The sequence below is a fragment of the Erigeron canadensis genome, chromosome 8, assembly GCF_010389155.1.
Source record: "Erigeron canadensis isolate Cc75 chromosome 8, C_canadensis_v1, whole genome shotgun sequence".
Taxonomy (NCBI): Eukaryota; Viridiplantae; Streptophyta; class Magnoliopsida; order Asterales; family Asteraceae; genus Erigeron; species Erigeron canadensis.
Window position 1 is genome coordinate 42,606,459 of NC_057768.1, and position 17,003 is coordinate 42,623,461.

Here is a 17,003-nt window from a genome sequence, read left to right on the forward strand (position 1 = left end):
ACCGTTTCTAAAACTAGCTAAAAATATTTAGTCTAATAAACAAAAAAGATATTTTATAATACCTATTATAATAAATTAAATATATACAAGTACCAGTTTTGAACTCATGACTACAAACATCAAAGGTAAACCTTAGGCCCACACCACCCAAGAGGAATTGATTGACAAATTTGATTCTCGTTTTGTTTTATCCCTTTTCTCTTAAGTATTTACGAGTAGTATTTTAACTTTATAGCCCGTAATACTATATTTACGAAAACTCATTATGTTTATTTTCTAATTTTAACAGTTATCTTTTAAGTAACTATAGCGGAATCATACAGTATTAGCTCAGTATAAAATCGGAAATTGGATCCAATTAACAACAGAAAACCCCAAATAACTCGATGATCAGGAAAACATCGGAGATGGCCTGATGTAAAAGATCAGATAAAATGAGTTGAACACGAAAACATCAAAAGCTAATTAAATTCGGTTGGGACAGAAAATGTGGCGAATTGCCATCATATCATTCCAAATATCTCTATCCTATTTGATTAGTACGTACATCGTTAGATCCAATGCCATCCTTCCAAAGAAGTTTTTGAATATTAAAAAAAAAACACACAAATTAAGAAAGCTAGCCCAAAGAGCAACTATATATTATTATTACAAATCATCCATTTTCATACAATTTGAACACATTTGCAACCTCATCAAAAGGCAACACTTAACCAAATACAATCTCAAAATCAAAATATTAATAATAACAATAATAATGCACGAAAAATACACATATTAATTCATAATAATAATTAACTTCAAATAATGATCCCTTCACTTACGTACTCTTTCTTCTTCTTCATATCATCATCATCTTTACATCTTGATTTCTCCATATAATATGTCATGTATGCATGCATCTTATGTCAGCAGGTCATTCACCCATCCAAGATCTGGACCATTGATCACACTAGAGCTGACCTCATTATTACTATTATTAGTACACACATTCTGCCTTGACTCACTACCAAAAACCCGACCCATCTCAGTCCCACACGGGCTCGGGTTATTCATGACAGTAGACAGATCAAACTGATCACCACCATATCCACCAGTACTACTGCTTCCATTAATGTAGCAAGAATCCATCCACCGAGGGTTTTGATCATCAACAACACTCATTGCTTCCATTGACCTCATGAGTTCATTTATAGCATGGTTGCTCATCATCTCATTCATGCAATCTTTGTGACTAATTATAGAGCTATTATTGGCTGCACTTTGACCCATCTGGGTCATACCAAAAGATTCGGTTCTAGCTAACCTATCAGCAAATCGAGATATCGGCGAATACACGGCTGATCTAGCCGGAGAGAAAGGCGGTGATGCCGGCGGTGAAAGGCTATCAAGATCAATGTTCAAAGTTGAAGTAGGTGAATTTGTATGATGAATATCTAAATGACACCTACAATGGGCGCAACAACGAGAATGAGAGGATGATTCTGAATGATACTTTTTCACCGGTTCCGGTGGGACCACACGCAGCTGGCGTTGCGTGTGAGCGAAAAAGCATATTTTTCGCTGACAGTTTTTCCCATCTTTACATGCTTCAGTCCGATAACGAGACGGATGAAGCCAACACTCAAAAACCCCATGTGCAAACTCACATAAATCTCCACGGCTACAACTCCCCCGACGAAAATCCGCACACACGGTTCCCAAATAGTTGTACCTTCGCGGACACCTACGGCGAGCTTTTTCGCCGGGGTGCGCGAAGGGACAGTCGGTCCAGTCATGGGACCGGCTGCGAGTACATTTACGAACCTTAAATTCGTAAATACGGAAATGATCAGCAGCATAAGGATCACCCTCTTCATCATCAGAATCAACTCCAGTATTGTAAGGAAGGAATTTCTTGAACAAGGTTTCTTCAGGCATGACCCTAGGAGACTCATTTTGGTACATGGTGTCCGCCATATAAGCTTCCGGCGAGGTGGCGGAGGCACGGCGGTTGAGAAGTTTCCGGGGAGGGATATCTATGTCCCTTAGTGTAGATTTCTTGTAAAGGTGGTGAGAAGGATGAAAAGACTTGTGTTGTTGTTGTTCAAGGCAACTACTTGCCATTATAGTATATAATAGTGTATATGTGGGTATATATGTGAAAACGGAGAGATTTAAAGAATATGAATGGGAAAGATGTATAGATATATAGTGAGAAAAATGAAGATGATGACGAGGATAGTTTGGGTGTGCGTGGCTAAATTTTGTAAGGAGAATGCATGCAAGATGGTGTATGTGGCAGATAAATAGAGAGTGTACTGCATGCAAACCCATACTCTATTTCTTATGTTTTATTTTATTTATATTTTTGATGTTTAAAGTGGTTTGGTTGTTTTGTTTTTATTCTCGTCATCGTCATCTATTTTGGGTTTTGTTATTTCTTGTGATTCATGCAACATGGTCTTTTTTTTTTCTGTGGATTCTTCATACCCTGACTTTCATATGTATATGTCCAAAACAAAGTTACCCACATGGAAAGTTTATGACTTTTTATTTTTATTTTTATCGTGGTTACTGATAACGTACCCACTCAGACGCTGGCACGCAGGTACATCCAAAGATAAGCTCCACCTTCGATAAATAAGGAAATGATACGTGCTTATTAAGAATTCCATATTTTAGGGAAAGTGATAATATCGTATTCCTTATTCTCGGAAATGATATGCTCTATATTGAAATCCCTACTTGGGGAAAAATTCACGAACCACCTATAAATAGAGAGAATGATGGCTAAACCAAGGGAGGATTACACACATACATATTTGGCGTACAAGAGGCTCTCTGCCTTACCGAAAAGGGAACCGCCATATTACAACCACATTCACCCCGTTCACCGTTCTAGGTAACCGGATTAGCTGCACAAACTGTTAGTAAATTGTAGTGATGTCGTTAATGTGTTTAGGGTTGCAATTTTGAAATAACCGCAATCTAAACCCATCCTGATATCATAATCAAGTAGAATATGAAATTGCAACCTTGAACCCGTTAATTCATAAACAACTTACCAAATTGATAAAAATCATGTTGGCGGGTCAAATGTCAATGGATAAACGGGTTGATCTTATTACTAGTTAGAAATGAAATAAGAGGGGAATAATGAGATTAATGAGGTTTTTAATTGCATTATTTTGGGTAGTTACAATATAATAAAGGTACATGTTTTATTACATAACCTATAATTGTATAAAACGTAATTTATAATTCTGCAAAACATACATTGTTGGTTGAGAATTGCTCGGGAATTCATTGATATACATTGTTACAAATTGCAAATATGCATCAGAATATAATACCAACGTAACATAAATATGAAGTGATTTGAGCCTGTTTTATATATTTAACTTTTATTAATAAGGCATGTATAATATATAATAATGCAAATTAATTATTACTTTCCCCAACCAAAACCAACTAGCATGGTTTAACTGTTCAAATATATAAAGGGGAATATATCATATCGAAGTTGTAATTTTGTATACATAAATAGTTTCATAAAATCTTTCTTTTCTTTGATAAAAAATAAGACATTAACTTATGAACTAGAAAAGTAAAATGTTTCCATGTCTTCCTCTTAATTAATGGTGAATTGAATTAAGACTCGTTGTTTAGGAATTTTGTGCAAAGCTTTATAATGAGATTTCTTGATGTCGTATTCCGACTAATTATCAGAAAAAAATAAATTATCGGTAAACTATAAAAATTCGGAACATTTTGAAGAAAAGCTTGACAAAATAATGTGAAATGGTTTTTTTACAAGCTGTTTTTGAATGACAAGATATTCCATTCGTTTTATATTAAATGTCCAGTTTGACTTTTTAAATGTTTTTTCTTTAACTATGACTGTATATATTTTTGTGTATATTATACTCTTAAAATAGTTGATAAGAGTTATATCAATGTACATTTAAAACTTAGTCTATTCATATATTTTATATTAGGTGTCATATAACGTAAACAAAAGCCTTGTTATATTACATTCGATGAAAGTTATATAAAAAAAATGTTTAAAACGGCTGTTTGACATCTAATTGTTGGTAACCACTGACGGCTTAGAAGAAATCGAGACCGATTATTGTGCTAAAAAGACCAACGTCTATGTTGTCGTAAGAGAAAGGAAACACCACCGTCGCGAGAGTCCACCACCGATTAATTAGTATGAAATAAAATGATAATCTTTTGACCAATTTGTGAGTTGAGTGGGTGGGTATCTATATACAACAAAAAAAAATGTGGATAATGATTTTTGGGTGGGTGGGTAAATAGGCATGGGGATATATGTGATCAACTTGTGGGTGTGAATGTATACAAAGAAATGATGATTTTTGGGTGGGTCGGTGTCATACTAAATAAACATTGACTTCTGAGTTAAATTTCAATGATATTATATATAGATACCATGAGTAGCAATGGACTCAACATTCATCTTCATATGTGGATAATGGACACATGGTTCATCATAATAAGTTCACTATGTGTTGCTGCCCTAATCAGATCCATAATTATCAACAGAAGAAATAACAAGAAAATGCTACTTCCAGGACCATCTATCATGTACAACATCTTCATACAGCTAACCACTCATCCCCTAAATTGGGAAGGAGCCGTTCTCATAAACCTTAAAGCCAAGTACGGGCCACTCTTCACTCTCTCCCTTGCTTTTCAGCCTTTTATATTTGTTGGTAGCCACGATCTCGCCCACCAGATCCTCATCAAAAAAGGCACAATCTTCTCTGATCGTCCAAAATCCCTCCCCATGCTAAACATCTCCTCAGCCTCCTACGGCCATACTTGGAGACTTTTCCGAAGGAACCTGGCATCTGAGATGATGCACCCTGAACGCATCAAGTCATACTCGTGGGCTCGCAAATGGGTTCTTCATATCTTGATCGACCGCCTTCAAGAACAAAAAAAGGGTGAAGGAATCAAGGTGGTCGACCATTTCCATTATGTAGTGTCATGCCTGATGATGGCGATGTGCTTTGGAGAAAAGTTTGATGAACGCCAAGTCAATGAGATCGCCAAGGTACAACGTGATATGTTGTTGATAGTAGGCTCTGGACGGTTTATGACGCACAATTTGTTTCCAAGGATGAGTAAGATACTGTGTAGAAATTGGTGGAAGCAATTTGAGAAATTACTCAATAATAAAGAACAACTATTTATTCCAATAATCAAATCTCGAATCGAATCAATTAGAACTACTGGACGCCAATCAGTGGCTTATGTTGACACATTGGTGAATCTAAAGCTTCCTAAAGAAGCTAATTATAATGGAAATGTTAGAAAGCTGACACACAAGGAGATGGTAAGTTTGTGTAGTGAGTTTCTTAATGGTGGCACATACACCACCTCAACATCTCTACAATGGATCATGGCGAATCTTGTTAAGCACCCTCACATTCAAAACAAACTCTATGATGAAATAATTGAGGTCGTTGGACAACCATATCCACTTCCACCACATGGGGCCGAGCCAGTACTTATAAATGAAGAGAACCTAAAGAAAATGCCATACCTAAAAGCAGTGGTTTTGGAAGGGCTGAGGAGGCACCCACCGAGCCATTTTGGGCTGCCCCATAAGGTCACAAAGGAGGTAGAGGTGCAAGGTTATGTGATTCCACAGGGTGCCACACTCAATTTCTTGTTGGGTGAGATGGGTTTGGATCCGAAGGTCTGGGATAATCCCATGGAGTTCAAACCAGAGAGGTTTTTTTCAAATGATAAAAGTAATGGTGTGTTTGACTTTGATTTAAGTGGAAGCAAAGAGATCAAGATGATGCCATTTGGTGCTGGAAGAAGAATATGTCCTGCCGTTGATTTAGCCCTGCTTCACTTGGAGTATTTTGTTGCGAACTTGATTTGGTATTTCTATTGGACTACTCCAAACGGTTATCATGTTGATCTTGCTGAGAAGGTGGAGTTCACCATTCTCATGAAGAACCCTCTCGTAGCACAAATCTCATCTAGGTCTTCAAAAAGATCCACTTGAAATATATCAAGTTAATGGGTTTTTAACATTTGTTTTTAACCCGTTAACCCATGTACATATATCAGGGTTAATGGGTCGAGTAAGGAGAAGCAAATTGAGGTTATGATTGAAAGTTTACCTTGAACTTTTTGTGAGTTGAGCTAAGATTAAATATATTTTATTTCGCCAACTCGAATTCATCAATTTGACTTGTGGACCTGAACCGAACCCGGTTGACAACCCCAAAGTTATGGAACCATGGTCCATACTCCATACTCCGTATAATTATATTATTTCTAAATAACCGTATTACTTTTTTATCATACAAAAACTAACTATTACCTATGGGGTAAATGATGTTTGTTCCAACAAATAGGCAACTTCCTGTTTTTCATTCACAATTAGGATTATACCCGGCCGGAGATAATAAAAATTAACTGTTTTTTTATTTGAAAAGAACGTCAACCTGTTAGCCAATACGACATTGTTACACTAATACAATACAAAAAACTATATATAATAATTATATTTTGAATTTAAAATTCAAATAAGGAAAAATTATTTAAAATATATAATCTTGCTTCATCAAGGCCCACCAAATAAATAATAATAATAATAAAAAGGAAGAAATGATGTTGAATTTTGAAAGCGTTTGCCTTTATGAGCGGAGTTAAGTAAAAAGTATTAAAAACAAATGTTAAAAAAAAAATACATAAGGAATATATTAAAACCAAAAATAAAAAAGTAAACAAAAAAAACAAAAAGGAATACGAAACCATATGAAAAAATTATTAAAAAAAACACAAATGCTACATGTGAAAATGTTATAAAAACCAAATGTTTAAAAAATAAAAACGAAATATAATGCAAAAAAAAGGATAAAAAGCAAAATATATAGCATTTTAAAAACTTATAAAAGAACAAAATGTAAAATGTAGAAAAAGGTTTAAAAAAATAAATGTTAAAAAAAGAAGTTATATAAAGTTGGGTAGAAATAATTAAAGTCAAACAGGAACATCAAAAAAGAAAAAGGGAAAAAAGAGGGGGCAAAAAAGAAAAAAAGAGGGAGAAAAAATGAAAAGGAGAAAAAAAGAAAAGAAAAGGGTAGGGGGAGGGGTTTGAACGCGTGACCTCCTACCTCAAAGACACAAACCATTGCACCAAAAATAGGTTGTGTTTAATAGTTGACAAGTATTGTATTTATATTAAAACGGAAGATGATGACAAAAAACACTGTTCACGCGAGTTCTCTTTAAATAGGTTATAGCATTTTAAAAACTTATAAAAAAACAAAATGTAAAGTATAGAAAAATGCTTCAAAAATAAATGTTAAAAAAAAGTTATATAAAGTTAAGAGGTAGAAATAATTAAAATCAAACAGAAGGGTCAAAAAAGAAAAAAGGGAAAAAAGAGGGGGGCAAAAAAAAAAGGAAAAAAAAGAGGGGTCAAAAATGAAAAAGAAAAAAAGGGTGGGGAAGAGGTTTATCTCAAAGTCCAAAACACAAACCATTTACAACAATAATTGGTTATATTTAATTGTTGGCAAGTATTATATTTATATTAAAATGGAAGATGATGACAAAAACCACCGTTCGCAAATTTTCTTTAAATAAGTTATATAATATATTAAAATGACATAAGTTATATAATATATTAAAATGACAAATGATTGACAAAAACCACGCAAATTCTCTTTTATCTCTCATGTAAGTACTAACATCGTGTTTGAGTTGAAGTTGTCCGAAATATCAAAGAAAATAAATAAGGATGAAAAATGAGTGGAAATTCCGAGGAAACCGTGATATAAAAACAGCATCCGAGTTTTCAATCAAACGTGTGATCGATGAAGTGAAAACAAACATCATCGACGACATCAAAAGTAGTAGACCGATAATACCACTGAGTGTCGGAGATCCTTCTGTTTTCTCGTGTTTCCGAACAGCTCAAGCAGCACAAGATGCAGTACTCGATGCTTTAACTTCTGCTAACTTCAACGGTTATGCACCCAAAGGAGGTCTTCTTCAACCCAGAAGGTATTCTTTCTACAATTCTACCTATCTAGTCTAGTCTAGTTAATATTTTCTTACATAGTTTTAGTGGTTAAAAACTTTGATATATTTTAATAAATTGAGGCTTCGGATTGGTAAATTGAATTTTAATCCAACCGTGTTTTATTAATATAATAAAAATTTTGTATTCTGCTGATGTAACGTAGTTTGATAGAATGTGATAACTTATATAGCTGACCCTTAATGACTTGACACTTTGATACATCAAACAAAAATAGAGATTTTGTAACGTATAATAGTACAAGTAATATGGAGACAAGTTTAATACGTTTTGGCTTGCTTTATGGAAGCAGCCCATCTACATCCGACCTCCTCCATACCCCGCTATTGTTTTTGTTGTAGTCCCAAAATAAGCGTCCGCAAAAATGACAATATATATATATATATGTATATATATATATATTTAACATCGAGTTAGTAGTTAGTAGTTAGCATTCGAGACACCACAGTGACATCCAATTAGGCAGTATGCGGAGCTCGAACCACGCATGCCTGGTATGAAACCCTCCCAATAATCCACTCCTACAAATGTAGGAAGTGCAATTCAAACCCTGGTGGATTTCTCCAAGGTCTAAGACCTTACCAATGGGCCACCAACCCATTGGCACAAAAATGACAATATTACCATTGTTTTTTCATAGATATGAATCAGTTTATAAAAAAGGATTACAAATGGAATGGTAAAAATAACATATTATTTTTTTGGAAGTTGATACTTATTTAAAGCAATATCGGAAGATAGAAAGATGGACGCTTATTTTAGAATGGAGAAAGTAAAATCCAGAAGTTTAATCTTGACAACATATAAGATGGATTTTAAGTGATGATTATTTGACAAGACATTGAAGCAAATCTTATATGCCCCCATAGTTAATCAAGTAGTAAATCTTTTGTAACAACAGGTCATTAGCAGAGCATCTTTCTAGCAACCTCCCTTATAAACTATCAGCTGATGATGTTTATGTAACACTTGGTGCTAAGCAAGCGATTGAAGTTGTATTTTCTGCACTGAGACGCCCAGGTGCAAATGTTTTGCTTCCTAGACCTGGTTATCCAGCGTACGAAGCTCTTGCCACTATTAATCAACTTGAAGTTCGTCATTTTGATCTTCTTCAAGAGAAAGGTTGGGAGGTTGACTTGAATGGTGCTAATACCTTGGTGGATGATAGAACCGTAGCTATGGTTATTATCAATCCCGGCAATCCTTGTGGAAATGTATACACTCGTCATCATTTACAAAAGGTGCCAAATGTACATTTTTTTGATCTTATGAAGTTATGTCTTAATTTCTTATTAGTTATTTCTTTTTTGCATTTTTGTATTTGTTTACCCGTTTAAAGATTGCCGAGACTGCTAGAAGGCTGGGAATAATGGTGATAGCGGATGAAGCCTATGCCCATTTGACTTTTGGAAGTAACTCATTTGTGCCAATGGGGATCTTTGGCTCTATTGTACCTGTTCTAACTCTTGGGTCTCTATCAAAGAGGTGGATGGTTCCGGATGGAGGATTGGTTGGATAGCAACAAATGATCCAGATGGCCTTTTTGAAGATCAAGGGGTATTTCCTGTCTTTCTTTTCTAATAAAATATTACGAGTACAATTTCTCCATAAATGCACTTGGACATAGTATATAATGTGATATGATGTATGGAACGCATCTGATAGATATATTTAGTATTTAGACCTCGAGAGGTTTAAGTCACTTGGTCATGTGCCAAAAAGTCTCATCTTGACTTCTGTGATGGATTAACCATATGTTAAGATGTAAACCAAATATCATATAAAACTAGATAAAACATAAGATACAGACGTTATGTTTATGTTACCACAAATGCCGTTTTGCTTGATGGTATCAGTTTGACCACGCAAGTCAAATCTCACATTTTTCCTGGACTTCTAGTTAATAACGATATGGACAACTGTTCTGAAGTTTTTTGAAAATATAGAGTACTTGATTTTAATGCAGCTCAATTATTTTGATATTTTGTTATTCTTTTGACAAAATAATATGATTATAATATTGGATGATAAGATATATATTACAGTGATATTTATACTTTGCCTTCAGATTGTTGACTGCATCAAGAGATCTCTTAGTACCAATACAGAAGCCGCAACATTCATACAGGTATATAGCTTAATATGATTTCTCTTGAAAAGTTCAGTTATTTTCCTTAATGATATTCCTACTAAGAATAGAGATATATGTGCCACATATATATCTTAATATGGTGGACGCCTTGTAAATATGTATGTGAATATTGCGTAGTTGCCTTCCAAAAAAAAAAACTAATCTTTGAATTCAGTTTAAGTGACTGTGAATATCACAAAAACTGGAAATATCATTTAAGTGACTGTAATATTCTTTACATAATTCAAATATCTTCATGGAAGTATAAAGGGAAATGTTTAGTTACTTCCACCGACTATAATGCTTGTGGTTTATGGGACCAGGCGGCCCTTCCTCAAATTTTTGAGAAGACAACAGATGATTTCTTTGTGAGTACTCTTAACATACTGAGAAAAGATGCTGCCATGTGCTATGAACGGCTGAAGGAGATTCCGTGCTTCACAGGCATACAAGAGCCTCAAGGATGTCTCTTTCTAATGGTACATAAATTTTCTGATTATATCAATTCAAAGGTCTTAATCTGTTAATGTTTGACTTTGAAAAATGCCTATGCAGGTCAAGTTAGACTTGTCGCGGTTGCAAGACATAAACGATGATATGGACTTTTGCTCAAAACTTGCTAAAGAAGAGTCTGTCATCATTTTGCCTGGTAAGCCTGTTCTGTTTTCGTAATTGAATATCGTTTGACTTTTAGGTCAAATATATTGCTTTGGCTGTTGTGGACTTGTGGGCCAATTGTGAGAGCTAATCCATTTGACCTCACAAGCTTAAGTATTTAAGTCATAACCTAATATTAATAGTGGTATATCAAGTAGTGTACTATTGAAATCATAAACAGGGATTATATATTTACAGGATTTGTGTTGGGAATGAAGAACTGGGTACGTGTAACATTTGGTATTGAACCATCGGCTCTTGAAGATGGGCTTGTGAGAATCAAAGCCTTCTGCTCGAGGCATGCAATTAGCCACTAGAGATGTCTGTCAATTTGCAAAAATGCGGAGCAACTGACGTCTAAAGACACGGATACACCACAGCAAAAGGGTTTTAGCCTTTTAGGATGCTTACATAGGACATCTCTTTGTGGAGTCCTAAAAAGTAAAAAACACATATTGTAGGACGTGTTATACTTAGGTCTTATAATGATGGATTTGAAGATGATATTATGCATGTACAGATATAAACACTTTTCTCTAAACAACAATAAACAATGTTGCCTTTTATTTTTTTTAACACTCTGAAAATACATGCATAATATGTTGCTCGAGAACTTATAGTTACAATTCAGCAAACTTTGGTGGCTGTATGCCTTAGGCAAAATGTTTTAATCCTGGCAAGCCCGTCTTCAAGAAGCAATGGGTCGATGCCGAATGTTACACGCACCCAATTCTTCATTTTGAATACATACCCTGCATAAAATTTAAAAAAAAAATCGACCTACTTAAACTTGATAAAACACCTCAATAGATGATAACTAAATCAACGGTTAAGTGCATTTACAAATAAACTTCTATACATTACAATCATCAAATTTAATCCTCATTATTTGATAACACACCTCAATATATGATAATTCTCAAATAGTCAAATGTATGTTTCATTTTTCCAACAGTAATAAAATGAGGTCAAGTTTGACTTTAAGGTCAACTAGATGAGCTTTCAAAGTTCCTGTAATGATATCTCATTTCTTCAATTGGGCCACCAAGCAAATATCACTTCAGCATAGCTTTAAAACGGGTACAATGAACATGTATTTACGGATGGCTATTGGTCAACATGAAGTATATTTGACCTCGAAAGTCAAAAGCGTGATATATATATATATGTGTGTGTGTGTGTGTGTGTGTGTATTTGACCTCAAAAGTCAAAAGTATATTGTTCTTACAAAACATAATTTACCAGGCAGAAGAATGACAGACTCCTCTTTAGCAAGTTCGGAACAAAATTCCATATCATCATTTATACCTTTGAGCTTTGAAAAGTCTAACTTCACCTGCATTAGACATTTTGCCACATCAAACATCTGTACAATCATAGTTTAGTATCATTAGATTTGCGAACTTTTACCATTAGAAAGAGAGATCCCTGAGGCTTTTCTAGGCATGTAAAGCACGGAATCCCCTTCAGCGCTTCGTAACACATATCAGCATCTTTTTTCAGTATGTTTAAAGTCTTGATAAAGAAATCATCTGTTGTCTTCTCAAGAATTTGCGGAAGGGCGGCCTTATATTAAGAAATATTGTATACGATGTTGGTTTTTTCAGAACTTCAGATCTGAAGTAATACTTTATGTAGAAAAACTATTGCATACCTGTATGAATGTTGTAGCCGATGCATTGGAATCAAGACATCTACTGATGCACTCAACAATCTGAAAGCAAAAGGATAAGTTTCACTTTTCTCAATAGTCTAACCATAAATCTGTATTAGGCTTAGCTTAAAATATAAAAATCCAATGGTAGAGGAAACTAAATTTTATAACTAACTTAATTTGAGGAATAAACTGTATAATAATCTTACTATCTCGGGCTTAATATAAATATAGCAATAAGAAATGTTCCAAAGCAATTCCATTTTGTTTACAGCTATCTACGGTTTGAAACTCGGCATACATACATATATATATATATTTGGATCTCTAATTCTCTATACCTTGTGTTCACTGAAGATGTCATTGGGATCATTCCTTGCTATCCAACCGAGTCTCCATCCGGGAACCATCCACCTCTTTGATAGAGAACCAACAGTGAAAACAGGTGTAATCATGCCAAAGATCCCCATTGGCACAAATGAGTTACTTCCAAAAGTCAAATGTGCATAGGCTTCATCCGCTATCACAGGTATTCCGAATCTTCTAGCAGTCTCAGCAATCTTCAAAAAATTTAGGGACGAAAATATATATAGACAAACTAGAGAAGAAACTGCCAAGATAAAGATAATAATACAATTACGACTTAATTTGCATACCTTATGTAAATGATCACGCGTAAATACATTGCCACAAGGATTCCCAGGATTGATAATGACCATAGCAACGGTTTTATCATCTGCCAAGGTTTCAAGCCCATTCAAGTCAACCTCCCAACCTTGTTCTTGAAGAAGATCAAAATGGCGAACTTCAAGATGGTTTACAAGGGAGAGAGCTTCGTATGCTGGATAGCCAGGTTTAGGAAGCAAAATATTTGCACCTGGGCGTCTCAATGCAGCTAATAAAACTTGAATCGCTTGATAAGCACCGAGTGTGACATATACATCGTCTGCTGATAGTTTATAAGGTAGATTGCGAGATAGGTACCCAGCTAAAGACCTGCAGTTGTTATTACACATAATAATAGTCTGTTACTATAAGAGTTCATGCATGAAAAATGTCTTATACTATATGTGATAAAAACTACTAAAACTACGCACCTTCGAGCTTGAACAATACCGCCTTTGGGAGCATAAGCATTGCATTTAGCAGAGGCAAGAGCTTCAACCACAGCGTCTTCTGCGACTTGAGCCGTACGGAAGCATGAAAATGCGGAAGGATCTCCGTAGCTGAGAGGTATAAGGGCCCTTTCGTCGTTTTGGTTAAGGTTCGTCTTCACAACATCAATAACACGTTTGATTGAAAAAGTGGATGCAGTTTCTAAATCAGCATTCGGTCTGAATTTCCAGTAGTGCTCTTTCTTCATTGATCCCATTAATTAATTAATCAATAATTTGCACCAAATTAAAAGTACGTACAAACTTATAATATGAATGTGTATATATATACCTTCTACAGACTCCATGTGTTCGGGTCAGAGTTGTTGGCGTTACGATCGAATCTTTTCAACCACGACGTCTCGGTAAACACAGTTCATGGCCTAATTAATCCATTAAACTTTTAATTATTTGATTAATTTATGACTAATCAATTAACAGATTGGCTTATTTTATGTAATTATGATTTTTTTTTGTGTAATTAAGAACTAAAAAACTAAAAATGGTAGGAAATTCGAATAAGTATATTAATTTGTGGAGTTAATTTAAATATGATATTATTTATTCAAATATTCTTATTAATATTTGCTATGAGATCTACCAATAAACTAAAACAGGATTGTGGTTTCGTGTGGCATTATATTTGAACGATATGTGTCATATTTAGTTATGATTAATTAATCCCGATATTTACCAATCATAACACAATTCAAACTCTTAAATTAATCATTATCTTAATTTTGAAATACCTATTCGTCCGTATTACAGTATTCATAGTTAAAACTTGATACCATATTTATTTAGAGGGCAACCCACCTTTTACCATTTTTCTCACCACTCATTTCTAACCAATCACAACATGTCACCTCAACTCCACCACTCATTCAAATTTTATTGGCATCCGACCACTCACTCACCACTCATTCTACAATTTTCATTTTATTTAAACATTAAATTTCATTAAACTAAAAATATTCAAATACATAAACATTACATAAATAATTCTTGGAATTAAAACAAATAAAAAAACAACATACTAAAAATACTTAAAAGATATAACATAAATAATAGAAATACGACTACTCCTCATCACCGTTCGGCTAGAGGTGTGGTAAGTTTAGACCCGCTAGATGCTCTGTCAGATCATACCGGAGACGGAAATGTGTCTCCTCGTCCTGTATCTCCGGTAAGGCGTCCTGATGACTACTTGGGCGGACAACTGGATCTCCTATATGAACTGGGCAAATCGCACGACCACTATCCTGAATGATCATGTTATGCAAAATCACACACGCATACACCAAGTTCCTAATTGTTCCTAGTGACCGTTGTCGAAAAGGTCGATCAATGATATGCCATTTTCCTTTGAGAACACCAAATGCCCGTTCAATATCTTTGCGAGCTGCCTTTTGTGCCGTTTTGAAAATTTTTTCTTTCTCGTTTGTCGGGTATTTGTACGCTTTAACAAACGTAGACCATGTAAGATATATGCCATCGACTAGATAGTAGCCACGTCTATAAGTACGCCCATTTACACTAAATGGAACATAAGGAGCAGTGCCCATATGCTCGGGGAGGAACAAGGGAGATTGTTGCAGCACATTGATGTCGTTTAGAGCACCCGGAGGACCAAAAAAGGCGTGCCATATCCATAAATCTTGAGACGCCGTTGCTTCCAACATAATAGTGGGGTATTCATGATCACCCCTTTTGTATTGACCCCTCCACTCCATTGGACACATCTTCCAAACAAGATGTGTACAATCTAGACTACCGATCATTCCAGGCAAGTGATGCCTTTCTTCGTGTGCTTCAAACAAACGATGGAGATCATGTGTTGTTGGTTTACGCAGATATTCGGTCTTGTAAGTGTCAACGATAGCGTCACAAAAAATTTGAAAACATTCACGTGATGTTCTCCCAGCCATCTCTAAATACTCGTCGTACTCATCAGGAGGATTACCGGTTGCAAGTTGCCGGATGGCAGATGTGCACTTCTTTATCGGTGTAAAACTCTTGGCCAACCGGGCATCATACGAGTCCTGAAAATATGTGTATCTCGACTCAAGATCTTGCACGATCTTTAGAAAGAGTCTTTTAGGCATACGATACCTATCTTCAAAGAAATCATCGTCGTATTTCGGTTCTTCACAAAAGTAGTCGCGGTGTAACCTTTCAGAAGTAGTCCAACGGTTACGGTTCACGACTTTACGTTTCGCACGTGAACGGGCCGTGGAACTTTCGGCTTCTTCAGACTCAATGGCGTTCGCAAACACCTCTAAACTACTATCGTCGGACCATTCGAACGGTTCGTCGATGATTATGGTGGAACCAATATGTTTTTGCATTTTTTTTAGTGTGTGTTTGTTTGAGTTGTAGTGTGTTTTTTGAAAGAGAAAGTGAATGTGGTATGTGTGTTTTGTAGTTGTAGTGTGTGTATTGTGTTGTGAGTTGTATGTATATATAAGTAATAAAGTACTAAAAAAAATAAATAAAAAAATACAAAGCTAGCCGTTAACTAGCCGTTGCACGAGAAACAAGGAACGAAAATGGAGTGGTGAACCGCGTGGTGTGACCACTCGTTTTCACCCCGCCACGCGTGGTCAGGCGTTGGCGGCGGTGTTCCGTCGTGGTGTCACAATGACCACTCGCCTATAATGCTACCGTTGACAACCCCCTTATAAAGCATATAATATGATCTAAAACTAACTGTAGGCTATGATTTTCCTATTTGAGCATTATATTAGGACCAAAATCTCATTATATTATTTTTGTCAAGAATCATTATTCACCAGTTAGTTATAAATATACTACATATAAATATACTACATGAAACTAAACATAACCAAAAAACAATGGAGAGAAAGAAAAAATGTCTTTTTATTCGTCTTTGTATGTTTTTACTATGAAACGACATAAGGTTACAAATTTGTTGTATCAAGCTAACGAATGGCCTTCAATCTTTAAGGTTAAACTTTATTACTTTACAAAACAGTTGTTGATTTTATTAATTATATATGAAAATTTTAATTTACATATTATAAATATACTAAATTAACCCGTGCATCACGCACGGGTATTGGGAATAGTAAATATATATATAACACAATTATAACTTGGCCTCCAATAAGAGTAGATTGGTCACGCAAGTCAAGATGAATACAGTTTCTTACGCATTCAATAATCCTGAAATGAAAAGAAAAAAGAATTCTATCATAATGCATTTGGTCTGTTTGTTCGCAAGTGCAAAACTTTTATAGTGTATCTATAAAAGCTGATTATATTTTTTTTAAAGGATCATAACGAATCTTTATCATTGAAAACATA

At 35.0% G+C, this 17,003-nt stretch overlaps 4 protein-coding genes and 1 pseudogene across 4 annotated transcripts; 2 read left to right on the plus strand and 3 right to left on the minus strand.

The window, feature by feature from the left end:
- Window positions 1–903: 903 nt before the first annotated feature.
- On the minus strand, window positions 904–2,106 carry LOC122609821 (zinc finger CCCH domain-containing protein 2-like). Its single transcript, XM_043782764.1, has 2 exons — window positions 1,076–2,106; window positions 904–997 (listed from the first exon to the last, which is right to left on the minus strand). The coding sequence occupies exons 1-2, from the start codon at window positions 2,104–2,106 to the stop codon at window positions 904–906; spliced, it is 1,125 nt and encodes a 374-aa protein (XP_043638699.1).
- A 2,374-nt stretch (window positions 2,107–4,480) lies between these two features.
- Window positions 4,481–6,351, plus strand: LOC122580240 (cytochrome P450 89A2-like). The gene has a single exon (XM_043752518.1). The coding sequence runs from the start codon at window positions 4,481–4,483 to the stop codon at window positions 6,029–6,031; it is 1,551 nt and encodes a 516-aa protein (XP_043608453.1). The 3' UTR covers window positions 6,032–6,351.
- Window positions 6,352–7,718: 1,367 nt separating this feature from the next.
- On the plus strand, window positions 7,719–11,444 carry LOC122578086 (annotated as a pseudogene).
- A 51-nt stretch (window positions 11,445–11,495) lies between these two features.
- LOC122610911 (probable aminotransferase TAT2) lies at window positions 11,496–13,894 on the minus strand. The gene is made up of 7 exons (XM_043783865.1): window positions 13,620–13,894; window positions 13,179–13,518; window positions 12,864–13,082; window positions 12,523–12,582; window positions 12,279–12,434; window positions 12,111–12,204; window positions 11,496–11,620 (listed from the first exon to the last, which is right to left on the minus strand). Exons 1-7 carry the CDS (start codon window positions 13,892–13,894, stop codon window positions 11,496–11,498), a joined length of 1,269 nt encoding a protein of 422 aa, XP_043639800.1.
- An 882-nt stretch (window positions 13,895–14,776) lies between these two features.
- Window positions 14,777–16,024, minus strand: LOC122610912 (protein ANTAGONIST OF LIKE HETEROCHROMATIN PROTEIN 1-like). Its single transcript, XM_043783866.1, has one exon. It carries the CDS (start codon window positions 16,022–16,024, stop codon window positions 14,777–14,779), a length of 1,248 nt encoding a protein of 415 aa, XP_043639801.1.
- Window positions 16,025–17,003: the final 979 nt, after the last annotated feature.